The sequence below is a fragment of the Lynx canadensis genome, chromosome A3 (assembly GCF_007474595.2).
Source record: "Lynx canadensis isolate LIC74 chromosome A3, mLynCan4.pri.v2, whole genome shotgun sequence".
NCBI lineage: Eukaryota > Metazoa > Chordata > Mammalia > Carnivora > Felidae > Lynx > Lynx canadensis.
Window position 1 is genome coordinate 89278315 of NC_044305.1, and position 27485 is coordinate 89305799.

Sequence of the window (27485 nt, forward strand, 5' to 3'; positions counted from 1 at the left end):
AGCAGCCCAAACCACCCTCCTGGCCTCTTCCAGACCCCAGCACAGAAGGCAGCCCAGTGACTCCCTCCCACCACAGCACTGGAGATCCAGAGGCCATTACATTGCTGCCCAAGCACCTGGAATAGAAGTTGTTTCTTGAGGACAGGAACTGCTTCTCACTGCTGATAAAATTTCCAGAGCTGGTTCCTTGCCTCGCCAGAGGCTCAGGATTGGTGGAAGGTATAGAAACATGCACCTTTTAGCTCTGAATTTAGCTCTGGTGTGCCATGGGGGTATGTGGTTGTTGGGAGGAGGGGTCTTGTTTCTACAGCAATAAAAACTAAGTTTTCTCTACTTGGCAATTTCCCCACTTTGGGAGTGGTAGTTTCAGTATCCTGGGGAAAAGTTCTAGATGAATGTTTTGCCATTCCAAGCCCATTCCACTACCTCACTGCCCCCTACCCCCCACTTTTGGCTGACCACATTCCCAGACCCCCAAGGCCTGTCTGTGTTATCCCTGGAGAATGTGGACCCAGAGCCTCGGCAGGCTATCTGATGGGGGTGCCCCACAGAGGGCTGGAACAGGGCAGGGGGAGGAAAAGAGCCCTTCTTGCCAAGTCTGAGCTGCTTTGGGGAGCCCCGTCTGGCCTGGGGACTAGCAGAGGCCCCTGACAAGGGGAGGCCTGCCCCAGCAACCCAAGCAGCCGAGGAGCCACTCAGTGATTATGGCACGTCCTCGGGGCGATGACACCGGGTGCTGGTGGTGACTCAGCTCCTTCCTGGCTGTGCCCAGAAGGCTGCTCCAGTTGGGGGTGGAGTGGGGGTCGGAGGGCAGCTTCTGTCCAAGCCCCTGCCCTGAAGAACCAGTGCCCGACATCAGGCCCGTTGTTCCGCTGTCCCAAGAGGAGGACAGGAAACTGTCAACCCCTCCCTGGAAGCTAGGGATAACACAAGGCCTCCGAAGGTCTAGTCCAAATCAGGGTCCCTCTGGAGGTCCAAAGAGAGTGCCCTGGTGTGGGGCCGGCAGGGGCCCTGCCGCCCCCCACCCCGGGTTAGCAGCCGCCGTCCACCTTGATGTGCAGGATCTTAGAGAAGCCGGGCCTCCGTCGTAGGGCCTGTAGACCGAACCCTGGTTAGTTCCCCTCAGGTCAAGGCAAGTGGGGCCCTCCCATCACACACCCAGGTCACCAACCCCAGCCCAGGGATGCCACCTGGGGTTTTGGTTGGCCTAAGAGCCAACTCCTTACCTGGAGTTTTGTCACCATGTCCTCAAACAGCTTCTGGGCCTCAGGACTGCTGGGCTCTTTGAAATAATCAGCAATCCCAATCTGGACCACGATGGACTTGAGGTTCCGGCAAATGCCTGGGAAAAGGTGGGTAATAAGGTGATGGCTCATGTTTGGCTTGGACAATGGGGCTGCTCTTCTATCGCTAATTCATGAAATCAGAACCCTACGGAGATGGTCACGTGCCAGGCATTGGGAACCACCTAGAGGAGAGCACACTGGTGGCACCCAGGGGATCAACCACACGGGAATGCAGGGGAGGAGGAGGGCAAGGTCATAGAGCAGAGGCTGCAGTGAACTCTGGGAGGATGAGTGGGAAGCAGCCAATTGTGCAGGGGCTCTAGGAACTTCCCTGGCAGAGGGGACAGCTGTGCCATGGCCTGGGCATCTGGAAATGAATTAAAAGGACAGAGTGGCTGAGGTGAGGCTGATGGCTCTTCTCTGGAGCATGGAGGAGGGGACAGGCAGCAAACAAGTTGGGAGCAGAGGGCTTAAGGGACTAGATGTTGCCATGAAGTCAGTGGAGGAGGAAGAAGAAAATCAGGTGGCTGAGAAGGTTCTGGAGGTCATGATTTTAGAGGTTGAGCAGTTCTGGTGGTCAGTCCAGGGCCAGGCCATGAGGCTGATGGGGAAGGAAGAAGAGGATCCTAGAAATAATAAGAAAGTCAGGGAGCCTTCAGTGCTGACGATGTAGGTGTGACCAGGGCCTCAGGAAGGGGAGGCCTGCCCCAGCAGCCTGAGGAGCTGAGGAACCACTCGGTGGTTACTGCAGATCCTCGGGGCGATGACACTGGGTGCCGGTGGTGACTCAACTGTGCTGGCTGTGCCCAGAAGGCTGCTCCAGTTGTCGGGGGGGGGGGGGGGCGGAGGGCAGCTCCTGTCCAAGACATTGCCCTGAAGGAGTGTGAGCAGCCTGAGCTGGACACCCATGTCCTCAGTGAAGGTGGAGGAGTGGCCAGGAGTGAAGTAGGTGGCTAGAGGGAGGTGGGCTCAGAGGAGGCATGGAGTCTACACCATGGAGAAAGGAGTCTTCACCCTGAGAATGGTCCTCACCCTCCCACCCACTCCAGAGGGTCAGCTTAGAAGAAGGGGATACAGAATCCAGAGAAGTACAGTAACTTGCCCAGTCACACAGCTAATAAGCAGTAGAGCCAAAATTGAGACCTAGGTCAGTCCAGCTCCAGAACCTGTGCTCCTAACCTATCTGTTCTGCCTCTGCCCTTGGCCAGAGGCTCATGTGGGGCAGATGGCATTGTACAGCTCGTGTCTCCAACGTACGTAGAGCATAGGGCAATAAATGTTGAACCGAACCGTTTGGACCAGATGCTGGCAAGACTTGAACGCCACACTGCCCGCAGAAGACACCTGTGGCAAAGTCAGGATTAGCGTCCCGGTTGGTCTGCCCCCAGTTCTGGCTTGCTGACTAGGAGCGACAGACAGGGAGCTGGCTATGCTACTTGCTGATGTGGCACAGTAAGTGGTGACAGTGGTAGCCCCCCTCCTGCATTCCCATCGCTCACTGTTGAAATGCAGCAGGGCCTTGGGGGTGACGGGGGTGGCTGTGAGCACCAACATCTCCAGTCCCTTCAGGCCTTCCCGGCAGACCTCAGCTGCCACCTCCTGGGTGATCTCCGACACATGGTCCAGCTCCAGGACCTGCAGCCGCATGCAGTTTCTTGCTAGGAAGGGGGAGGAAGAGGGGAGGTCCTGCTGACAAACTCCCCAGGCTGCCTCCCGCCCAGTGCCTTGGTGCTCCTGCCACCACCCAGGCTGCAGCCCCAAACCCCCTGGGATTTCAGTGTTGCACCCACACCTGCTTCCCACCACCCTCCACCCCAGTCCCGAGGAAGGACTCACCAAGTGATGCCAGGCCCTGCACCCCACAGCCAGCGCCCCCAACCCCCAGGGCCCGAAGGTGGGGCCAACAGCGGCCGATCATCTGCAGGCAGCGGTTACTGAAGCGCGTGGGCTGCTGGCTGGAGAATGGGGCGGAGAGAAGGCTGTCAAGGAAGTTTCTGGTTGCATGACACCCCAAGCCGGCTCCTCTTTCATGCCCTGCCTTAGGCTGGGGCCCCCGCCAACCACCCAGCTGCTCCAGTTAGAAACCTGGAATCATCCCTGACTCTTCTTCCCTCACCTCCTGCCAAGACCTACAGATTTTGATTCCTGGATAACTCTTCGACCTCTCAATTCAGGCCACCATCCATATTCATCTGGATTCATCTAGAAGAATCCTACACACTGCTGACAGTGAGTCATTCATTCCTACATTCTCTCAGTCATTCAACAAATGGGCCTCAAGTGTCCACTACAGCCAACAACTGAACTAGCCCCTGGGGATGCATCAGTGACAATATAAACATGGTCCCTTCCCTCAAGGAGTTGGGGAAGGGAGGGACACAGAAGGTAACCAATCTGATATAATCCTGTTTTTAAGATCTAAGATACCCCAGTGGCTTCCCAAGCACTCTCTAGATGAAATGCAAAAATCTAAACCCCTTAGGCCAGACCTGCCTAACCTTGCCCCAACCTTCCTTTCCACACTCATTGCTCCCCTCTGCCCACCACCCACATCAAACTCTCTATTTCCCTGAACACTTCATCCCTCAATATTCACCCTGGCAGCAGGTTCTCTGGCGTCTGCTTGCACTTGGAACCAGAGATATGGAAATGGGCATTCATAGCCCCTACTCTGAGAACTGCGAGTACACCGTGGACTGAAACATAGAGAAATTATTGCAAAACAAATGACAACAGGGGTTGGGACAGGGTGCAGTAGGACTGGAGGCAGGGAGCAGTGCCAAGTTCTGCCAGGTGTTCACGAAGGACACTGGATGCCCTGGGAGGAGTTGTTCTGTGGAGAGAGGGCTTGGGGGACAAAGCGCAGGGACAAAAACGCCTGGTCTGAGGAACTCCAAGTAGAGCGGTGAATGATCTGGATTCTCTAAAAACCAGCTCAAACAAGTGTGGCTATTTCTAGCTAGCGTTGCCTGAACACCTACTGTGGCCCCTGCAGGCTTTATGTACACATCTCACTGGAGCCAGCTACAGTCCTCCCAAAACTGAAAGATCTCTAATACCATCTTCACTCTGCACTTGAGAAACTAAGACATGACTGGATTGCCCAAAGTCTCACTGCCAGTAAGCCAGGGCATCACCCCCTGTCTGATTTGGAAGCCCTGCTCCCAACACTTACTTACACCGACTAATGAATGCGAATCTGTCTCCCCAGTCAGCTTTTGGAATGGCTCAGATCTGCTCAGTCCTCAGCCCCAGCCCCAGCCCCACCCTGTCCCCCACCTGACCCCTGCCAGGGCTCACCAAGGGTGAAGTGGCGCCACCTGGAGGGAGACAATCTCTCTGCAGCCTGCACCCAGAGCCCAAATGACCTCGTGGCCCACGGGGTCTGTGGCACTCCTGTTGAAAAGACAAAGGTGAGACCACCCACCCTAGTGGCCTTTGCTCCCTTCCCTTGGACCATAGAACTCTTGAGTCCCTTTGCCTAAGACCCCTGGGGAAAGAGTATGCAGACCCCAGGGATCCCTTTGGCCCGAGGCCAAGAGGGTGTGGACCTTGAGTCTAGTGGTGTGCACCTACCTGTAGGTGACGGCCTGCAGGGCACGGCAGTAGCAGCTGGCCAGCCAGAGTGAGCGGTCAGTGAGGATGTTGGGACAGTGGGAGATGCGCAGGATCAGCAGGTTCCCCCCAGCGGCCTTCAACAGGGACTCCAGCCCTGCTTCCAGGCAGCCTCTGGGGATGGCCAAGAGGTCAGGGCACTGCCTGTGGCCACCTCCCCCTCTGGGAAGCAACCCCCAATGGAATTCTGGGTCTGCAGCCTGCAACACCCACCCGCCCACCCGCCATGGGCTCACCGGGTGCTCCGGGCATATTCTTCCTTGCTCTCCTTCTTGCCCCGCTGCCGGGGCTTCAGGTTCTGCAGCGTCAGCGAGTGGGCCTGGGTGCACCACTGAGCCAGCATCGCCAGGAACTGCAGGGAGACAAGGGTTACCTGGCGATGAAGGGGTCTGTGCTTGCCTGCCTAGAGGCAGACCAGCCCCTAGACAGGAGGCCCCATGAGAGCATTGTGGGGAGTCAGGCTGAAGCTGGGGTATTGTAAGCATTTCAAGGACCTGACCTTGAGGGGCCAGATTCTGCTGGGAGCAAGGTGGGTTCACAGCAGGGGCAGTGGACAGGGACAGGCACCTTGGAACAGACGCGGGCATTCTCCAGCAGCACCCGTGTCCAGACCGCGGGGTGACGAGCCACAAAGCGCCAGTCCCGGCAGACCTCGGCAGCGTGCAGCAGCGTGCGTGTGTCCAGATAGGTGAAGATGCAGAACAGGGCGGCTCGCATCTTGAGGATCTCTGGGCTGATGACCTCGTTGGAGCGTGAGGGGCTGCCCCTCTCAGCTCGCCGACCCCGCCCACTGCCTCCCTCGGGGCGGGCTGCACAGTACCAGAGGGTCAAAAGTCAGTGTGGAGAGTCAAAGGCCAGTGTGGAGGTGCGGGTGGGGAGATGGGGGGGGGGGGGCTAGGAGCTGCTGAAGGAATAGTCACAAAAGACTCATGCTGGAGGGCCAGTGACTTGGGAGGAAGGACAAGGGGCCTCTGCTTCCCCCTCCTCTGCCACACCCTATCTCTATACAAATTAGAAAAAGGTGACCCTTCCTCAAGCAAACTGTCTTTTTAAGATCATATATCATCACAGAGTCCAAACTCACCCCTTAGATGAATCAACTGAGTCAAGAGTGGGGAAGGGTTTGGAGGGTGAGGGTACAGATGGTTAGAAACCCAGTCTCTGTGAACAGAAGGCCAGGGTGAGGCTGCCCAGAGCACTCACTCTACAGCAGTCACACACCTGATCTCAGCCCTCTAACCTCCTGACCCTGACCCACCCACATATGCACATGGCCTTGTCCGTATACAGAAGGGGGCTCTCTCTGCTGCTCCGGGACTTCAGCCTGCAGTTAACACTCAACTACTCTCCTGTAAATGTCAACGAGCCCACCACGTGAATGGACCCCTGAGATGTGGCATCCTTGTGCAATACCCAACCTGAGCGCCCCTGTGCTGCAGCCCTGCTCTGTCACGTGAGTTCCTTGCCCAAGCTCACAGGGCACTTGTAGGACAGTTTGTCATTCTCACTGTGGGGAGTCTGGGACAGGGGGGAAAACAGGTGTGGGAGCCCAAGGGATTTACCGCCTCAGCCCTGTGTCCCCTGAGAGGGCCCAGCACCAAGGAAAGACTGGCCTCTCTGGACTACCCTCCCCAGGACTCACCTGAGAGCCGGCAGCTGCTCAGTGGCCCGGCCATAGCAGGCCCAGAGCGGGGGGCATCTGAGGGGCCCTCAGCCTCTGACTCCGTGGTTCGGGAGCCCACGTCCGAGACATCACCCTCCTCCCCCTCCGTGCTGTGTCGGCGGGGTCTGCGCTGCCAGTTCTGGATGGCCTGGCGCCGCAGGCCTGAGCTGCGAGGGGGCTGGGTACGCTCCGAGCCGCCGTTGGCAGCCTGGGCCCGTGTGCTCAAGCCCCCAGGGCCACTGTCCTCGGGGGCCCCCTCTTCTGGCCGGGGTAGCTCCAGACTGTCACTGTCATAGCAGCCTGAGCTCTGGGATGCAGCAGGGACACGGCTGGAGGCCCTGGGGTGGGGTGGACCAGACGGTGAGGAGCGAGGGGCACCAGGACTGCCCGAACTCCCCATGCCACCCCTACCACCGGCCAAGGGCAACCCACTCCCCCTACTTTCCAAGAGCCCCCTTCCAACAGTGTGGAAAGGGAGACATAGGTGACCCAAGGAATATGGGGAAAGGACAAGGAGCCAAGGCCTCAGATGGGCCAGCCATCCAGTGGGCCAGTGGATCTTTCCAGGGTGAGGGTGGGCTATGGGGCGGGCCAGGCCCGAGGCTTACCCTGTGCTGGGAGAGGAGCCATGCCTTGACACGGCGTATGTGCTAGGCATGGCCGGGCCCGCGTGGTGTTCTCGCTGTGGGCCCCCAGAGCGGGAGGGAGAGGCAGGGCAGAGGAGGCAAAAGGGTGAGAAGGAACGGGAGAAACAGGGCACAAGATGGAGAGAAGAGAGGAGGGAGAGGAGAGAGAAGGAAAAAAGTTGGGAAAGATGGACAAATAGACAGACAGACAGCCCAGAGAGGCAGGCTCCCCGGCCCCCTCCCCACACCCACCCAGCACCCCAGACCCCGACTTGTGGCTCCCGGGCTCTCATTTGAGTGGAGACGGGCCCCTGAGAACCGGAGCGGCTGGATCACACCTCACTGGATCGCAGCCTCAGGGGCCAGCACTTCTGCCCAATCAGAGGGGCCCCTACTTCAGGCCTCGAGTCTGCTCGTGGGGAAGAGCCAAAGAAGGGAAGCATGGAGCATGACCGGGGGGGGGGGGGGGGGGGGATGCCAGGCAGTGTGTGAGGTGAGGCTGCACGGGGCAGGGGCGCAAGCGGAGGGGGGAAGGCAGGCAGGCACTCACCATTCTGCCTGGACCCCGGGGGCCGGGCCCGGCACCGCTTCCCCCCGCTCCACGGCCCAGGCTGGCGCTGGGTGTGCTGCCACAGCTGCTGCTGATGACCTGCAGCTGCCGCTCGGCCCGGTCAGCCCGCTCGAGCAGCTCCTCGATGAACTGCTGCAGCCGCAGCTTGGCGCTGGCCTCCCGCGCCGCCGTCTCCTTCAGGAACTGGTCGATCTGTACCACCTCCCTGGGCCCGGAGCAGTCTCTTACCCCCATGCCTCGGCCTGGCCGCCCACCCACCCTCCGGAGGGGACCCCGAGCAGTGGGGAGAGACACGGGCACAGCTGCCTGTGGTCATGTGGGTGCACGCGGAACAGGCCCAGGCACAATGCCCCATAGGACAGCACACACAGAAATGCGAACATCCACCCCGAGTCACACACTCACACCCCGCTGACCCAGCCCCAACACTCCTGCCAGACACCCCTCCTCCCCACCGAAACAGTCATACTCAGTGACACTCAGAGCCACCCCCTCCCTCCAGCAATGCTCACGGGCACACAGCCACGCACACTCATGTACGTGTCAAGTTCGTGTCATGCTCGTGTCAAGTTCACTTGCAGGCACACACGCAGTCTGAGGCAGGCACAGTCCCAACGACACATTCCAACACACACACACACACACACACACACACACACACACACATTTTCAGAACCATTCTCAGACGCAGAAGCCTCCGGGAAGTGCATGTACACACAGCATGCTTCAGAGTGACTTCAGGATTCACAGTTGGTCATGCATCCACTCAACATTTACTGGGCACCTTCTAGGTGTCTGGCACTGTATTAGGGACACAGCAGTGGACAAGCCTGAGAAAAATCCCTGCCCCTGTGGAGCTTACGTCACAATGGGGACAGATAAATAACATCCATCTACTACGAAATTCTACATTTAAAGACCAGGGAAATAAGAAGAAGCCAGCAAAGAAAACCGAGGAGGAGCAGACAGGAAAAAAGAAGGACATTCCAGGAGAGTGTCCTGGATGCCAAGTGAAAAAGGGGTTTCAAGGTTATCACTGTGTCAACGCGGCTGAGACGCTGAGATGATGACTAGTGGCCTTGGCAACGTGAAGGTCGTTGGTGACACAGAGGACAGTGGTGGAGGTAGACATCTGATCAGAGTGCATTGAAGACGGAAAGTGGGGAAGGAAACTGGAGACAAGGAATATAAACAATACTTTCAAGGAGTTGTTCTGGAAGGAGAGAAAAGGGGCTGTAGCTTAAGGGGGGCAGTGGGGTTAGGGCAGATGGGAGTAATGATCTTATGTCTGGATGCTTTTAGGAATGATACAGTTGACGAGGAAAGTCTGGTGATGGCAAAGAGGGAGAGCAGAACTGCGCTATGTCTTTGAGTAGGCAAAAGTAGGAAGAGGGTCTGGTGCCACAATGTAGGAGCTGGCCTTCGCTAGAGAGACAGAAAGGGAGAGAAACAATTTTCACAGCAGGCCCGTGGTCACACTTACATGTACTCACAGTCCCAAACACATACCTTCATGACACTCTTGGCCCCACCCACACCGTCATTACAGGCTTGTGGCTATTGATGCCATATTACAAAGCCATGGCCACACAGACACAAACAGACACACTCAGGCCCAGTCACAGTGGTGGCAGCGGCAGTGACACACACGGGCACACCCGCCCACAGGGCCCTGCGGGCCACTCACTGCTGCTTGCGGCTCAGCTCCTGTTCCTTGTGCACCAGGTCCTGCTTGAGTGAGGCGAGCAGCTCCACACTCACGTCCACCTGGCGCGAGAGCTCGGAAGCACGCTCCTCCAGCTCCTCCTTCTCGCGCCCCAGCCGCGCACTCTCCTGTCGCGCCGTCTCCAGCTCTGCCGCCTTGCGTTCCAGCTCGGCTTGCAGCCGACCCACCTGGCCTGCGATCTTCTGCTCCACCTCTTCGCTCAGCCTCTCCAGCCGCCGGTCGACCTCCAGCTTCTCCAGCGCACGGATCTTGAGGCGCGCCAGGCCCTCCTCGTAAGCCACATCAGCGGGTGAGGGGGACGCGGGGGAGGCGGAGGCGGGCCCGGGTCCCGGCCCGGGCGGCGGCGTCGAGCAAGCCGAGGAGGCCACGGACTTGCGGGCGAACAGCTCCCCCAGCGGGATTTCGATCTCTCTCAGCGCGTAGCGCGCGGCGGCTGCGGGCACGAGGCCGGGCTCAGCCAGCTCCTCGCAGGGCAGGCTGGCGGGAACCAGGTCGCCGGCGAAGTGGGCGAGGGGCGCGTGGTGGTGATGGTGGTGCAGCAGGTGCGGCGTAGCGGGCGACGGCCCGGCCGCCTGCTCCTTGCCCTGGAAGGACGTGCTCTCGAAGACCTCGCGCCGGGCGCCGGGCACCGCCAGCAGGGCGGCGGGCTCGGGCGTCAGCGGGAAGCCCGAGGCGGCGGCAGCGGCGGCTGCAGCGGCCGCGGCGCCGTCGCAGATGCTGTTGGTCTTGGAGAGGATGTAGAGCGTCTCGTACGTGTGGCTGTACTCCAGGTGCGCGCGCAGCGACGACAGGCTCCGGAAGCGCTTGTGCTCCCCGCAGCGGGGGCAGCGGTACGGCAGGTCCAGCGAGGCCATGGCCCCGCCGCCCCCGCGGCGCCTGGGCTCCACCGCGGCCGGCCCGCCGGTCAGCCGGGCGCGCTCATGGGGGGCTGCGGGCGAGCCCCCCTGCGGGGTCAGGAAGGCCCAGGGCGCTCACGGCCAGGGGCGAGGAGGCTAGAAGAGAGGGAGTAAGACTTAGGAGGGTGGTATCCCCACCCGTGAGGAAATGTACTTCCCCAGGAAACCCATGCCCATAATAGAGGGGCGAGGGGATACCAATGGCTTGACCTCCTGGAGGAGGCTGGCCTGCTCTGGTACTGGTGGGAGGGCCTGTACATATATGAGAGTGAGAAAGAATGAGGATTCTTTAAGGGGGGAGAGGGGGGAGAGAAAGGCATTAATATTATGTATAACACTTCCAAGCTATATTCCAACTTAAACAACCCAAATGCCCAACACCGGTAGAATGGATAAATTGTAATATATTCATAATGGAATTTTATCCAGCAATAAGAAAAGGAAGCACTGGTACATTCAACAACGTGGATGAATCCATTCAATATTATGTTGCATGAAAGGAGCCAGAGGGCGTGCATACTGGAGGATTCCATACATATGGAATTCAAGAACAGACTAAATTGATCATGACAGAAGTCAGAATAGAAGTTACTCCTGGGGACGATAAACTGAGAAGGGGCAGGAGGGAACCACATGTGATGCTGAAAATGCTCTAGATCTTGATATGAGTGGTGGTTTTACATGTGAGTACGTGTATACGTAAACAATCAAGCTGTATACATAAGGTTAGTGTACTATATGTATTTGGCTGTATGTATGTTACCTCTGAAAACAAATCTTTGGGGCTTCTGGGTGGCTCAGTTGGTTGAGCATCCCAACTCTTGATTTCAGCTCAGGTCATGATCTCCTGGTTCTTGAGATCAAACCCCACATCGGGCTCAGTGCTGACAGCACACAGCCTGCTTGGGATTCTCTCTCTCCCTTCCCTCTCTCTCTCTGTTCCTCCCCTGCTCACGCACACACACTGCTCTCTCGCTCTCTGTCTCTCCAAATAAATAAATATACTTTAAGAAATCCTTAAAAGAAGGTGTTATTTCCACCTTGATGGAAATACCCATCAAGACAAACTATTGGTACCATGTTGCAGTGACCAAATTGTCACCTCACCTGATGATACCTGTGTGTGTGTCCCTGTTTGTTCCTGTCCTGTTTCTGTACCACATACTCCCATCCCTGCCATGCTAGGCACATAGCTCCTTTTTCAAATGTCTTTGCTAGGTTGGTCTCCAGTAAGTGCCCCTGCCCTGCCCTTTACTCCAAGGGCCACCGTATTTGTCCTCTTCAGGCTTCTAGCACAAGACACCACCCTTCCTGGCATCCTAACCCTGCTCACTCTCAACTCCTGCTGCCCATCCTCCCTCATCTCTGGCTTCTGGTCACACCACTCCTGCCTTGTGGAATCTCTACCCTATTCGTCACTGCTCTCCTCTTCCTAACTGCCTTCAACCACCCTCTGCTGTCCCTGTGCTCCTCTGGGTCACAGACCACTGCTTATCAATCCAGTTGTCATCAAGGATCTTCCCCCACTGGTCCCACCGCTCATACTAATGACCAGTCTGTCTTTACAGACTGCCACGAAGCTGCCCCATTTGGGTTCTCTGACCTCCTCTTCTTACTGCCTTCTGAATCTTCCTGTCTCCTGATGGGAGGTCCACTTTCATACCTACCCTCTCCCCAGCAGTCTGGTTTGCTCCCATTCACTCCCAGCTTTAAGCCACTAACTCTCAGCTCTGCCTCTCTATCCTGACTTGCTCTTGACTTCCCTTTGCCTTCAGGCATTTCCACATGGATATATGGGTGAACATCTGTTCCCTTTACCAGCCCAGAACCCAGTCCTCCTCGTAGAATCATTCTGCTTTGCCCTTGGGGAACCATCCTTCCTTCCCCACTTTCTCAGTCCCTGTGGTCTGAGTGGGGGTTGATGGTCCACCCCCGACTCCAGGGGTAAGAAAGTAATATAGACCTGGCCAAACAGAGTCCTGGGATGGGCAGAGATCGCCCAAGTTGAGTCAATGAGTCATTCCTCCAGGACTTTTCTGGAACTACTGGGGAAAAGCATCCTCTTTGCATTCAGGTTTCTAAGCTGATGGGGAAGGCTAGAGCTGCAAGGGCTATCTTTGTCTCTTTGGGGAGGAACCTCCTGGGAATGAAGCCAATACAGAGAAGCAGAGCTGAGATGGACAGATTTCTCACAGATACTGTTTGAGATTCTGGTCTGTTCAGTTGGGTGAGCCAATCAGTTCCCCTTTTTTCTTGACCATTTGGAGTTGGGTCTGTGGCACTTGCACTAGAAAGAAGTCCGAAGCCAGAAATTAGAGTGAGAAATTGAATGTTTTAAAGGAATAGGCCCTAAGGAATAGGCCCTAAGGAAGAATTAGCTGAATTAAGTGGGGAAGTAAGATAGTACCAGATCCCTCCTCAGAAGCTGGTGAACCCTACTACATAGCAGCAAAGCAGCTAATTAAACTCTTGCACTATCTCCCGAGCTCAGCTGATGTTCCTACCTGGAACTTTAGGGGACCTGTAGAAAAATGTCACCATATGGGGTGTGGCCTTTCCCATGGCCTCAGTAAGGTCGGACAAGAAAGAGACACACTCTGGCTGAAAGGGGCACATCTGAAAGCAGACAGGAAGAAAATGCTGCTTTGCCTAGAGAGGCCCTTTCTGCCTGAGGCCAGTAATCCAATATGGCTGAGAGTCAGATAATTAAGAGCCAGTTCTCTGCTTCTAGCTAAAGTCAACTCAAGCAAAGACAGGGAGGCTGGAAACACAGACAGAGACAAACCTGGACCCTCACAGGCTCTTGACTCCTCAGGCTCTCCAAGAACCCCTCCTGCTGTGCCCTCCCAGCTCGACAGAGGTTATCGTTGCTTTCATCAAAAGAGCCTTCCACTGGGATACAGCTTGAGTGAGAGAGGACAAATGAACTCTAGACTAGGGGTTTGCATTGCCCTTTGCAGAGGCCTAGCTAGAGGCAACAGAGCCATGGCTCCTGGGAAGGGCAGAGCACCAAGAACTGTTGCTAAGAGACAACTCCTGCTCCTCCCCCAACACTATCACCAGGGACTTGATTCACGAATTACAACTTCCAATGAGGTCTCTAGTTTGGTTAATGGCTCTGGGGACAACTGAATGCAAACTGACTGAAAGCTTCCTAATGATTAAGGGGATTGTATTGCCAGAAAAACCCACAAACCTGGAAAACAAAGGCCAGGGATTACTCAGCTACTAATGTTCCTCACCCCTTAAACTTGCCGTCAGTGGGAGGTGACTCTCCCCCACCCCGCCCCACCGCAATGCCCCTTTTTGTGTGTGGCACAGAGCATGAAGAACAACGAAGGCTCCTCGAGATGGCAGAACCATAGCAGCCAAATAGATGAGCCAGGGAACCTCATCCTTGCCAACTGGTCAAGCATGTGGACCATGCTATGGGTCTGTGACCACTGAGCATTTTTCCTCATCTCCCCTCTTGAGCTGGGAGGGTATTGTTCTTTCAGCTATCCGATCTTTCCTCCATCATAGTCTGGCCGTAAATTGAAAGACCATGAGTGGCTAGCTCAGTACCTTGCCAAACAGCCCATCACCAAGATCTTGAATTGGGTCTAGATGTGGTAAGTGGATGAGAACTTGGAACATCTCCTTCTGGAGATGGAACAAGTGTGTTTGACATTTTGTGAGGGATAGTTGCATTATCATAAACAGAAACATTTTAAAAAATTGTACAATTGGGGGTGGGGTCTGTGTAGATCTTGTTCAGACATGGAATGTAGAGGACATTTATTGTTTTTGCTGTTCAGCTCCAGCCCTGCTTTGTGGATGGACCCCCAGTTTTCCCTTGAGAACCATTGCCCCCACTTTGGGTGGGGCTCTGGGGGAGCACATATGACCTTAAGCCTGTTCATCAGTCACAGCGCCAAACTCCAGGCCAATATAGCCACTCCAGGACCTGTGCTCAGCTGGTAGAATGTGAGCCTGGAGCTGCTTGTGGCCACTTCTTTTTTTTTTTTTTTTTTAATTTTTTAATGTTTATTTATTTTTAGAGAGAGACAGAGTGTGAGCGGGGGAAGGGGCAGAGAGAGAGACACACACAGAATTCAAAGCTGTGCTGAGTTGTCAGCACAGGGCCTGACACGAGGCTCAAACCCACACACTGTGAGATCATGACCTGAGCCGAACTTGGATGCTTAACTGACTGAGCCACCCAGGTGCCCCTGCTTGTGGCCACTTCTATCCTCCTTGGGCAAGAAGAACAATAAGGCTCCTGATGACCTCCCTTGAGCATCCAGTTCCAGATCTGCCTAAAACTTTAATCCAGGACTTGTCAATTGTGTGAGGCAACAAATTTTTTTGTAGCCTAAATCATCTGAGTCAGTGGCCAGTCACTAGTAATGAAGCTCTAGACTAACACAGTGACCCACAGTGTAAAAAGCAAACCTTGGACTTCCCCTCACCCACTCCCCAGAGTCCATCCCTGTTCTCTTCAACAGTGCCACTGTCCTCCCAGTCATACCACACCACTGGCCATCTTGGCTTTGCTCTCTGCTAACCATCAAGACCTGCTCATTTTCTCCATCAGTTCTCTTCTGTTCTGTGCTCTTCCTCACACCCAGACTGCTGGCCCAGGCTTCAGCTCAGAGCTCTACCTCGTCCCGTATTAGGCACCAGATTCCTCTGTCTACCGAGAACTCATGCTCCTTCAATGGCTCCCAGCATCTACCAACTGCAGCCAAATTCAGCTTCACCTTTGGCCTCGCTGTACTCTCTCTTTTTTAAGTTTATTTATTCATTTTGAGGGAGAGAGGGGGAGAGAGAGAATCCAAAGCAGGCTCCGCACTGCGGAGCCCGATATGGGGTTCAAACTCACGAACCACGAGATCGTGACCTGAGCAGAAATCAAGAGTCAGAGGTTTAACCTACTGAGCCACCCAGGCGCCCCCTGGCCTCACTTTACTCTTGCCAATTTGAGAGCGAAAAGTGGCCTGGCTGTTTTGCCTGCATTTCTCTGATTATTATGGCTGGATATTTTTTTTCCCACATATTGAGCAGTCATTTATATTTCTTTGGTGACTTGCTTATGTACTATTCTTTGCTCATTTTTATACTGAACGTTCATATTTTCTTACTGATTTGCAAAGGCTTTTTATAATGTTGATCCCTTGTCATTTATATACTACGAATGTTTTACTCAAGTCTGTCAATTGGCTCGTTTACAGTCTTTACTGATATAATAAAGCTTATAGTTGGCTTCAGTAAAAATCTTTAGCATTTCTGATTTTGTTATCATGCTTAGGAAGTCCAGCCTTACTGAAGATTTTATAAACAGTTATATATGTTTTCCTTTCATACTTTGTGTAATTACCTTTTTTTTTTAAGTCTAGAACAATTTTTTAAAATTAAGGGCCTTAGGGGCACCTGGGTGGCTCTGTCGGTTAAGCGTCCGACTTCAGCTCAGGTCACGATCTCACGGCTCGTCAGTTCGAGCCCCACATCGGGCTCTGTGCTGACAGCTTGGAACCTGGAGCCTGCTTCAGATTCTGTGACTCCCTCACTCTCTGCCCCTCCCCCGCTCACACTCTGTCTCTGTCTCTCTCAAAAATAAATAAAAAATGTTTAAAAAAAATTGTTTTTAATTAAGGGCCTTAAACAAATAATCATCCATAAACTGACAATGACTTGGTAGCATACACATACTTCAGGCTGTATGGTTTCCTTTTATACAATGGAGTTTTAAATCCATCTAAAAATTTTTGGTATGCATGGTGAGACAAGGATTAAAACAAAACAAAACAAAACAAAGCACTCCCTCTCTCTCTGCCCCTCCCCAGCTTGTACTCTGTCTTTCTCTCAAAAAATCAATAAAACATTAAAAAATTTTAAAAAGACACAACTTTTTGTTATGGACATCTTCACATATATTCAAAAATACAATATGAAGATAAACTATGTTATATACCCATCAACCAACTTCAACAGTTACCAACTCATGACGCTTCTGTTTTATCTGTATACCTGCTCCCCTGCTTTGTATTTCCCCCACCACTAGATAATTTTGAGCAAATCCAAGTTTTATTTTACCCAAAAACAACTTAGTTATCTATAAGCCAAGGACTTAAATTAAAAAAAAAAAAAAAAAAACTTAGCAGGTGTCTGGGTGGCTCAGTCAGTTAAGCATCCTACTTCGGCTCAGGTCATGATCTTATGGTTCACAGGTTCGAGCCCCGCATCAGGCTCTGTGCTGACAGCTCAAAGCCTGGAGCCTGCTTCAGATTCTGTGTCTCCCTCTCTCTCTCTGCCCCTCCCCCACTCACGCTCTGTCTCTCTCTCTCTCTCTCTCTCTCTTAAAAATAAATAAACATTGGGGCGCCTGGGTGGCACAGTCGGTTAAGCGTCCGACTTCAGCCAGGTCACGATCTCGCGGTCTGTGAGTTCGAGCCCCGTGTCGGGCTCTGGGCTGATGGCTCAGAGCCTGGAGCCTGTTTCTGATTCTGTGTCTCCCTCTCTCTCTGCCCCTCCCCCGTTCATGCTCTGTCTCTCTCTGTCCCAAAAATAAATAAGCGTTGAAAAAAAATTTTTTTAAAAATAAAAAATAAATAAATAAATAAATAAACATTAAAAAAATTTTTTTTTTTTTTTTTAAATTTTTTTTTTTTTTCAACGTTTATTTATTTTTGGGACAGAGAGAGACAGAGCATGAATGGGGGAGGGGCAGAGAGAGAGGGAGACACAGAATCGGAAACAGGCTCCAGGCTCTGAGCCATCAGCCCAGAGCCTGACGCGGGGCTCGAACTCACGGACCGCGAGATCGTGACCTGGCTGAAGTCGGACGCTTAACCGACTGCGCCACCCAGGCGCCCCAACATTAAAAAAAATTTTTAAATACTTAGTCACTGTTCTAACATCACCATCGTTTAGGTATATTAACATCAAAATCATTATCATCCATCACCATTATCATTAGGTATATTAACACCAAAAAAGTAGCCTTGGGAGGGAAATCCAGAAGAGAGTTCTCTGAACAGACCAACAAAATAAATAGTCTTGTGGCAAATCTATTCAAAGTGCAAAAAAGAAAGAAAGAAAACAAATACATAACACTGTGAATGAGAAAAGGGATATAACCACTGACACAGAGATTTTTTTTTTAATTACTAAAATGCCACCAGGTACAATTCTTGGCCCAAATTGTTGAAAATCTGGATGAACTGAATATTTTTCTAGGAAAATATAAATTATCAAAATTGACTCAAGAAGAAGTAGAAAACCTGAATGGATTAATAAGTATAGATAAAATTGAAGAAGTTGGCAAAGTGACCAGAGATGTTATAAATAGAATTCAGTTCACACACACACACACAACTGTTCAGGAACAGGGTTATTCTGTGATGTATGGTCAGCTTGGTATCAGGGCACACGTGGGTACCTGCCCATCCCAACTAAGTGCTGAGCCCTCCAGTGGGGGCACTTTCAGGGATCAGAACTGGCCAACCTGTTCCGTCCCCTCCCCATATACTTTTGAAGCATCCTTTTCCTACACAGCACCCTGCTAGCCAGGCTCTGACAAAGGGGAAAGTCTGGGGGTGCAGGCCTATGTGTGGACGTGCAAGGTAGAAGTAGGAAGGGACTTCTTGGTTCCAGGTGGCTCTTCCCCTGAGGCCAGCCTGCCCCACAGTTTCCCTCCATATGCTGGAGCTGAGGAAGGACTATGAATCATTCTTAGGAATATTTTTGCCTAGATGTATGTACTCCCTCAGCATGAGCATAAGCTTTGCCTGGATGCAGGCAAGAAGGTGATGGAGGCAGGGGGAGGTAGAAGAGGAAGAAAAAGAAAAATAGAAGTGTTGCCTGTTCAAATTCTATCACAGTCCTGTATTAGGAGTATCATGACAGAACAGTTGGAGATTTTCCTTTGCATTCTAGTCTCTTCAAATCAGCAACCTCTGCGTTCCTAAGTCCTGCCTCCTTTTTCAGCCTGGCCCTGCCCCTTGCCCCCATCCCCAGGACCTGTTATGCTCCTGCCATCTTTCTGAAATGCCTATCTCAAGTCTAATTTCTTTCAAATCCAGCTGAAGGTTTGCATTAGGTAGAAGGATTCTACAGGATGAACCACAGGATCTTTTTTTTTTTTTTTTAAGGCTTTCAGGTGTGTGAATCTCATCTCCTCAAACAAGACCAACCATTTCAAGATGTGTGTCTTCTCTGGCTCCCGTCTACTCTCACATTCTCACTGACTCTGACAGAAACACAGATTATCTTGCATTTTCATGGCTTCCACTACCATGTAATCATTGAGAATTCCTGCAGTGGATATTAGTATTTTTATCTGCTCAGCAAGTCTTCTTCACCTTCCGGTAATACATCTCATTCTTTCTTTGGTAAACTGGCCCTCCCCATTCCATGTGGTTCTGAAGGGCTGCATGACCCAGGCCTAGCCAATCATGTCAACCATGGTGCCCCCATCTCCTTGGCCACAATGAACAACCCAGGAATGGACACATTCCTCAAGCTGAGCCAACAGAGCCATTCACTGGGAACATAAATGAAAGACTGAGGAGTCTCTTATTCCTCTGGAATTACATATTAGGATGCTAAAGCTATCTATGGCCTTGTGTAACCCCCACCTACTACATGGAGAAAGCCCATGCATGGCGGGGGAAAAATATGGCCACACTCAGAGCGCAGCTGAGCTAAAAGCTAGAAAGAGTCCTCACCACATTTTCGAGAACCCAGGTACAGTCATACCCCAAACACACCCATCCCCCTTCTTTCCAGTTACATGAGTTGGTACATATCCCTTTTTGCAAAAAAATAATTTGAGTGGGATTTCTGTCACTTGTAATCAAAAGTCCTAATAATCTCGCAAATCTGTATTTCTAGCCTAGCATTCTCTCCTGAGCTCTATTAAAACATGAATTCATTCAGTGTATGTTTACTGAATACCTGCTCTGGGCCATGAATTTTATCAGGTGCTGTGCTAGGTATGCTGAGGACATCTTGAGATCTTGCCTTCAAACAGCTTGGGGTTCCCTGGGACAGACTAAGTAAGGTATTAGATGATACAGCAATAAAATAAATGCTGGGCAAGAGGCTAGCATGGGATTCTACACTCAACTTAGCTTGAGGAATTGGGGAACCCCCAGAGGCAGTAGCATCTAAATGACTGGAAGAGTCGAGTCAGGTGAGGAAGTGTAATTATGAGATTGGGGGAGGAGAAGGAAGGCATTCTGAGTAGTGGAAACAGGATGCGCAAAGGCAAAAAAAAAAAACATCTCTCTCTGGGAACTAAACCCTAAGCTCTGTCTCAACCACTGCTACTTCCCCAGCACTTCCAACACTGACTGGCATGGGGCAGGTGCTTGGGTAAGTGTTTGTGGAATGAAGGAAGGGCAAGGACTTAAACAGATATACAATTTAGAAAATGGACTACTGAGGGCCAAGGTCAAGCAGAAGGCTGTTGGAGGCAGAAATTGTTAGCCAAGGTAGCAGGAGTGCAATGAGGACAAGGATGGATACGGGAGCAACATAGGAAGGAGAGTCAAGAAGGCTTGGTGACAGAATGATTGTGGCTCATACTGAAGGGAAGAGTTGAAGATCAAGCTCAGGTTTGGGTTTTGAGCATGTAGATAAATGGGGCTGTGGTTAAGGTAGGAGGGAAAGTGAAGGAAAGCAGGTTTGGGGGAGAGACGAGCCTGGTTGTAAATTCCATGAGTTTGAGGTTCCAGAGGGCCTTGGAAATAGAGATAGTCGTTGATACATAGTTTGCAATATGGAGCCAAAAATATAGGTCTGGCAACTTAAGCATAAAAGTGGATGAGTAGGACCAGGGAGAGGGTGCAGAGAGAGGAGAGCAGAGTAATAAAGGTAGACCCTCAGAAAAGCAGGGGAGGGAGAAGAACCAAGAAGTTTCTAAGAACCAGAAGCAGCAATGGGAATTCTGGTAGCAAACCTTTTGGAAGAGAGGATGTCAAGGAGGGAAGAAGTGGGCAGTAGTGTAAATGACAGTGTAAACAACAGGAGTTGATGACACAAGTCAGAGCAGAGGTGGCAAGGGTCCACTGGAGACTTCAGGGAAGACCTCTTTGATGAGCCCAGCTGATGGGGGCTGAGGGGAGAGTGAGGTGGAGACAGTGAGTACATACAGGAAGCTCAACTATGAAGGGGAAGAGGCAGCATGGGAGATTCCAGAAGGAATTTTTAAGGTGAGAGACACCAGAACATATTTAAATGCTTCTTAGAGATAACCTAATTCTAATCTCTACTATCACTTCCACTAGCATGAGGCATACATAACCCATGCCTTAGACCTGACATTTATAGCAATCTTTTTTTTTTTAAATGCTCCTTAGAAGCAGCCTGTAGAGAGGGAGATGATGAAAGGGTGGTATTTTAATGTAGGTGGCTCAGAGCTTAATGTGGCTAATATTGTACTCACAATACATGATTCCTTCAAGCCTGCATCTTTCTCCTGTTTCCCATCTTGACCAACATCTTCATTATCTACTCAGCACCCTGGATGCAACCCCCAAGGCACCTCTGCATTCTCAAAGTCCTCTTCAGACCTCATCAATCACCGGTTTTTGTTCTACTGCCTTCTAGATATTTGATTCTTATTTCCTCTTGTCCCTCCCCCAGACCATAATTATCCGCTTCTATCTGGTCTGTTGATACTGTTTCTAACTGAAGTCTCTAACTCCTCCTGCTTTTTCTGAAAATACCAATCCGGTCATGTCACTCTTCTTCCAAAATAAATCTCTGAGGGCAGGCCATTTTCTGGGAGGTAAAGTCCACCCTGCTTTGACTGCCCTCAAGCCTGGCCAGGACCAGACCACCAGACAGCCTTGCCAGCCTAGCTTTTGTGTCCTGCTTCCCATGTGCATCCTTAATGAGCCCTGCAGGGCTCAGCTTCACTGAGAAGTGCCATGTGCTGTCACACCCTCAAATCTTGGCTCATGCTGGTCCCTCTTCCTGGGACTCCCTGCACCAAATGGTGAATTCTGCAGGGCCACCTCAAATGCTACCCTTTCCATGAAGCCTTCCTTGACCCCCTCCTTCAGCTCAAATCACATCACAGCGCGAATCACTCCTTACCACAGCTCTTCACATACGGTAACAGGTGTCACATGCTGGATGGTCATGGACTTGTTTGCACATCAGATCCCACCCTATTCGTACACTGGAAGGCAAGGACAATGCAAATGATTCACCCTCACACCTTTCTCACCCACAGCAGACATCAGTATATCATTCTTGGAGGAATCACACTGAATAATGGATGAACTGATTGATTTCATGTAACCAAAGTGATTTCTATCACTCATTATCATGGAACTGGATGAATCTGGTTATAATTAAGTCAATCTAAGAATCACCTGGAATTACAAGTGCTTCCCTGGTTCGGCTTACGTCCCACCCACCGGGAAGTAAGAACTTGCTGTGTCTTCTTGCCTCTGTCACTCTAACAGAGCTCCAAGGCTTAGGGCTTCTGTGCTTCATTCTGTTTTATCCACCCGACAGAAAGATATCAAACACAAGGGCCATGCCAGCCACTGGGAGACACAGGGATGAATAAGACAGTCAAGCCCTCAAGACGCTTACAGTCTAATAATCTAAACAGTGAACATTCACCTACTAATTATTCTGATCAGATACCATGCTTCTCATTTAGTCTTCATGACAGTGCTGCCACATAGGTGGTATTGTCTCTATTTTAGGAGGAAAATGAGGCTCAGAGTGGCCAAATCACTTGCCCAAGGCCCGGAAGTGACTGTAATAGACTTTGCTCTGATGGCCTCCCTGGAACCATGCTTCCAGGATTTTTGCCCTTCTGTTGTGCCCTCCCACACTGACTCAAAAGTTGGCCATGTAGTAGCAGAGGCTTGATAAGCAATTGTACCTTAGAGCTTATAACCTCTTACAGTATTTCTCTAGGGATGCTTATAACCTCTTACAGTATTTCTCTAGGGATACAGCTGCCATAAAAAAAAAAAAAAAAAAAACCCTCCGGCTGAATTACTGAATGATTAGATATTGTATGTAGAGAGACCCTGAAGGATGAAAGACCACCTTGATGTTCCTTTCCAGCCAGTCCCTCAACTGAATGCTGCTGAGAGGTGCCAAGTGAACCCACAGCCACGGCCATAGTCATGGCCAACACACAGACCATGAAAAATAATAAAGCATTATTGTTTTAAGCCCCTACATTCTGAGGTGGTTTGTTGCACCACTGAATAATTGAAACAGTTACAAGTCAGGATTTGACTTGTAAGTCTACCTGATCAAGTACTACCTGATTTCAAAACCCATACTAAGAGTATATCAACGTATGTTACTTCTAATTGGGAGGGGAATGTGGCACCAACTCTACACTATTCACAGTAAATATTTGTTGATTGAATGAAGGGAGTGGGGGCACTTCCATAGAGGCAGGAAAGTCCAGGGAATTCAAAGGCAGGATGGCAATTACCTTTCAACAACTACCACCCCCTTCCAGCTACAAATATTCCAAAAACAAAAATATACTAGGCATCCCTAAATCTAGAAACATTTGTGTGGACATCACCAAACTTCCTCTCTGTCTCTTTTTCTGTTAAATTCAGATCAGGCAAAATCGAGAAGTTAGCAGAGTTTGGTTTTTGATGGTCACCCACCCTGCCCTCGACTCCCCCAACATGTCTCTGGCACCTCCTCTACCCTCTCACTTGGCCCTCTAGGCCCAAGAGCTCTTTCTCCCTCTTTCCATCTAAAATCCACATGCAGAGGAGGGGAAGAGGATTTGGATGTTAATAGATGGCTTTACAGGCCAAAGAAATGAAGCCCTAAGTTCAGTGCTTTCAGGAGACATCTGCCAGCAGGTGGAGGAGGTGTTCTAAGGATGGGGAGGCAGCTGGAAGTGTCCCTGTGGATGGAGAATAAAGGAATGCCCCCCCCCTCCAAATCCCTCCAAATCCCCAAGAAGGAGGGGGTTGTGGCTCTCCACACCTGGGGCTGTGGTCCCCACTTGTGTACCTCCCAGGGCAATCACTATAGTCTAGTGAAGACCCACAGGGGTCAATGCATCCGGTCCCCTGCTTCCCGGCAGCCCTGACACTGCCTTTTCTGTTCTAAGCTCCCCTTCCCTCTTGTGCTCCTGCAAACATGCACACACCTCCCAAGGTCACACACACATGGCTCCAGCACCTGGATCCCACACCCGGAAAACCATCGGGGTCCCTCACAGCACACTCGACCTAAGGAGAGCAGGCCCCACTCCCGCTCCCAGGCACACCATGGCAAGTGCACACAGGCGCCGTGCCACACACTCACATGCAAAGCAATGCAGTGGGGCGCGCACATCCAGATCACTGTGGGTAGTCACCAGCGGAGGCACTGGGATATGAGGAGACAGAAACATGCGTGCACACACATGCACACCTCCAGATCATCCTGACTATCACACGTGCACGCCGGCACGCACACAGACACCCAAAGCCTCCCACCCTCAGACACCCGCACAGGTGCCCAGCCAGGCCTCAACACCAAGCCCCTCCCCCACCCTTTTTCAGAAGCAGGTGAAGAGGGCTGGGTTTGAGGGCGCTCCCCTTCCTCCCTCCCTCTGGCCCTGCTCTCCAAGGTCCAGAGTCCCAGAGGGGTCTGGAGCCCGCCCCCGCCCCCCAACCTGGCGCGGGGAGCAACTGGAGAGAAGCCGGGGGGATGGGAAGCCTGGTCTCAAAACGTTCTGATTTTAATTCCTTAAATTAACCCCTTCCTTGCCTCTGGCCTGGCCTGCCCAGAATCCCTCCCTGTCCGGCAGCCTCGGGGGCCTCCTGAGGGCTGTGGGGGAGAAGGAAGAGGAGGAGGAGGCAGCGGCTGGGGTCCTCCCTGCCTTCTCTCTCCAGGAGCGGTCCCGCAGCGCGCCCATGACTCGCCCTTACCTCCTCCACCCCGCGGCGAGGCCAGGCCCCGCGGCCCTCGGCTGGGGGTGCACAGGCAGCCCCCGCGTGCCGTGTCCAGATGCAGGGCCGCCCTGGGGCCTCGGATCTCGTTCCCCTCCGCAGCCTCGGGTGGCCGCCGCGGCTTGCGCCCCCGCCTCCCTCCCGGGGCGGGGGCGGCCGAGCCTCCCAGCCAGTCGCAGCGGGAGGGGCACACAAACCGGGTGGGGGAAGGATGGAGGAGGAGGTGGGAGGAGGAGGGGGCTCGCGGCCGGAGGAAAGGAACAGAAGGGGGAGGGAGGCAGCGAGGAGGTGGGGCGGAGTCGGCCCCTCCTTCGGGGCGGGCTCTCCTGCGAGATGGGGAGCGGCAGATGCCGCCAGAAGCGGCTGCGCCGGGACCCCACGTTTTCCGCTGAAGGTGGCTTCGATGGGGGAGGGGTCCGCGGCGCCTCCCTGGGGGTGCAGGGACCGCTTGGCCGAGCCCTTCCTTGGTCCCGGTCTTCCAGGCTCCCGGCACCGCCCAGTGCACTCTCCCTGCCCCAGGCACCTCTTCTGCCCACCTTTAATTCAAACCGCTCCGCCCTAGCCCTACCACTCCGGCTTGGGCCTGCTCCCACCCGGAGCAGATCCCGGGCGTAGGGGGGCGGTTCTGTGGGTCAGGAAGAGGGCGGGTGCGCTGCAATGCTCCTAGGATATGCGCCACGGTCACTAAGCAGCCTCGTGGGCCGCGCCCTAGGTTGTGCACCCGGCGACCTCCGGCCAGATGCGTGGTCTCGGCGGCGATTGCTTGAGTCAATCTCCTCTGGGCATCCCTAGGGAACCAGGAAAGCTTCGAGTGGCTGCTTTCCCAGGACCCAATTTTGTCCTTGAGGATGCCATCGAGGAGCACCTGTCCCCATCACAAATCCCATCCCGGACCTAGAGGAGGAAAAAAGAGGCGGTGGTCTGTAGCCCTGGTTCCTTCCCACCCACTCCACCCCATCTCCCTACCCACCCCCCCCCCCACCTCCCACCCCCGCTTCGAACTTGGTTAGGAGAGAAGCCCAACTCCCTAGGCCTGGAGCATCTGGAGGGCCTGGCCCTTGGCTTAAGGCCTATCCAGCCGAAGTAGAAACAATCTGGCTGTTCCAGGCTTGGAGGAAGTCCACAGGGCTGCAGTGGGGCCTGAGAAATCAGACATGGTGTTGGGGCTATCGAGCCCAGGGCGAGCTGGGCTTTAGAAGAGAAGGACAGATGGAATTTCAGGCTAGGGGCAGTACTTGGGCAAAGACACAGAGCCGAGCTTGGGCAGGGTTGAGCACCAGGGCTAAGAGGGGCAGTCTGGCTGCAACAGCCTAGGAATCCAGCATAGCCCCAGGATTCTCCAATAGAGGCTGATGGGGACTTTCCTTGACCCCCTCCTACTCCTGCTCTGGCAAAGGCATTGGGCATTTAGTATCAGGAAAGATAATTTGTAAACTTGCCTGGTGGCTTTTGGGGATAGGCAAATTTAAGAAAGACAGGCTGAATAGTGGCCAATCAGGTCAAACTACCACCCCCCCACCCCTCCCCACTTTTCTCTTCCTTCCCCTAGCTGAATTTTTTTCCTCCTTCAGAAAGTCTTCTTAGTGCGAGTGGGAAATCACTTACTCTAAGACCTAAATGATAACAGCTCCTCTTGGCCAAGTGCCAAGCATCATACTAAGCATTTTTATGCATATCATTCAATTGTCCTAACAAATCTATCAAGTGCATATTATTATTCCTACTTTACAGACAGGGGAGCTAAAATTCAGAGCCCAACGAATGGCACAGTCAGAATTTGAACTCAAGTCAATAAACTCCAATGTCTGTGCTTAAACACAGTGCCCTCCTGCAACCCTTTTGCTGTATTAGGCTTACTGAACCCTCCTCTTCTAAAGTACAGATTCCCTAAATCCACCTGCTTTTGCAGAGAACCAAAAATGTCCATATATTGTCTGGTTCTATCTTTGTTCTCGTAATGTTTGTTCGTCCTCATTCTATGTTTCTTATGAATATGCAAAAATAATACAGGACATGCTTGTGTATGTATGCATGCGCTTTTGTGCATATATGTATGCATGCAGGTATATATCTGTGCATATGCACATGTGTGCATGTGTGTACGTGCACAAGTGAGTGTGTGCATGTGCATACATGTGGGTGTACATTGCATGTTGTGAATGTCTATTAGTGAATGCTCATGTGGATGTATGTGGGTGTGCATGCATTTGAATATATGGGGGGGCTGTGCACGTGTATGTGCACATGCGCATATGTGTGTATGCATGTGTGCATGTGCGCATGTGTGCTCGTGCTACATTTCACAGACAACAATTCCTGCTTGGTTGTTATGGGAACCACAGTTCTAAAAATGTTAAACTGAATCCCACTCCATGTGGGCCAGAAAAACCAAAAGAGAAAGAGCTGAGTGACAGACATATCTGGGGGCCCAGAGCTAAGGTAGAGAATCACGGGCTTAGCCAAGACCTGGACAGGCACAGAGCAGCCAAAAGTGTGGTCCCACTCATAAGACCCCCATGACTTGGATCAGGACCTCAGTCCTGCTTCTGCCCAACTCTCCCTCCTGATCTTTTCTCAGCTTCATGCTCTCCAACCACCTTCCTTCCTTGCTCTTTCCCCCTTCTCTTTTCCTTTCCCCTTTTAGCACTTTAGGCCTTTTTTTGGCCAACGAATCCACACAATAATTAGGCCCTTGAATGTGCTGGGCAGTAGGCATGGTGATATGGAGCCCACACATGTGGATCAGACATGGTCTCTGCTCTTGAAGGAGCTCAGGGTGGGAGGATTTGGATAATTCATGGTGGGGGGGGGAGGAAAGAGCAAAAGTAGGGATGACAGAGGAGGGTGGAAAATGAATTTGGATCAGACATGTAAGGCTTTAACTGCAGTGTATTTTTTGTAGGAAGGGGGAAGTTGTGGTCAGTTGGGATAAAACACCATGAACAATGGTTTAGGGAAATTACATCAGTAGTGATGTGCAATGTGGAATGGAGGAAGAGGGACCACAGGGAGCAGTTTGGTACAGTGCAGGCTTGTCTCAAACAGGGCACAGGGGGTGGGGGGATGAGGGAAGAAATAGCAGGCATTCTTGGTTGCTTTGTCACTCTCTTCCCCCATATCCCACCTCATCAAGATTCTCATTACTCTTCCCTGTCTCTCCACGGTGAAAATGGG

The 27485-nt window shown here is 52.4% G+C and overlaps 1 protein-coding gene across 1 annotated transcript; it reads right to left on the reverse strand.

Moving 5' to 3' along the window:
- Positions 1-237: 237 nt before the first annotated feature.
- On the reverse strand, positions 238-10341 carry FBXO41 (F-box protein 41). The gene is made up of 12 exons (XM_030310856.1): positions 9449-10341; positions 7741-7966; positions 7173-7246; positions 6544-6902; positions 5469-5710; positions 5138-5253; positions 4863-5015; positions 4587-4682; positions 3123-3241; positions 2786-2944; positions 1227-1342; positions 238-1094 (listed from the first exon to the last, which is right to left on the reverse strand). The coding sequence occupies exons 1-12, from the start codon at positions 10339-10341 to the stop codon at positions 1032-1034; spliced, it is 2616 nt and encodes an 871-aa protein (XP_030166716.1). The 3' UTR covers positions 238-1031.
- Positions 10342-27485: the final 17144 nt, after the last annotated feature.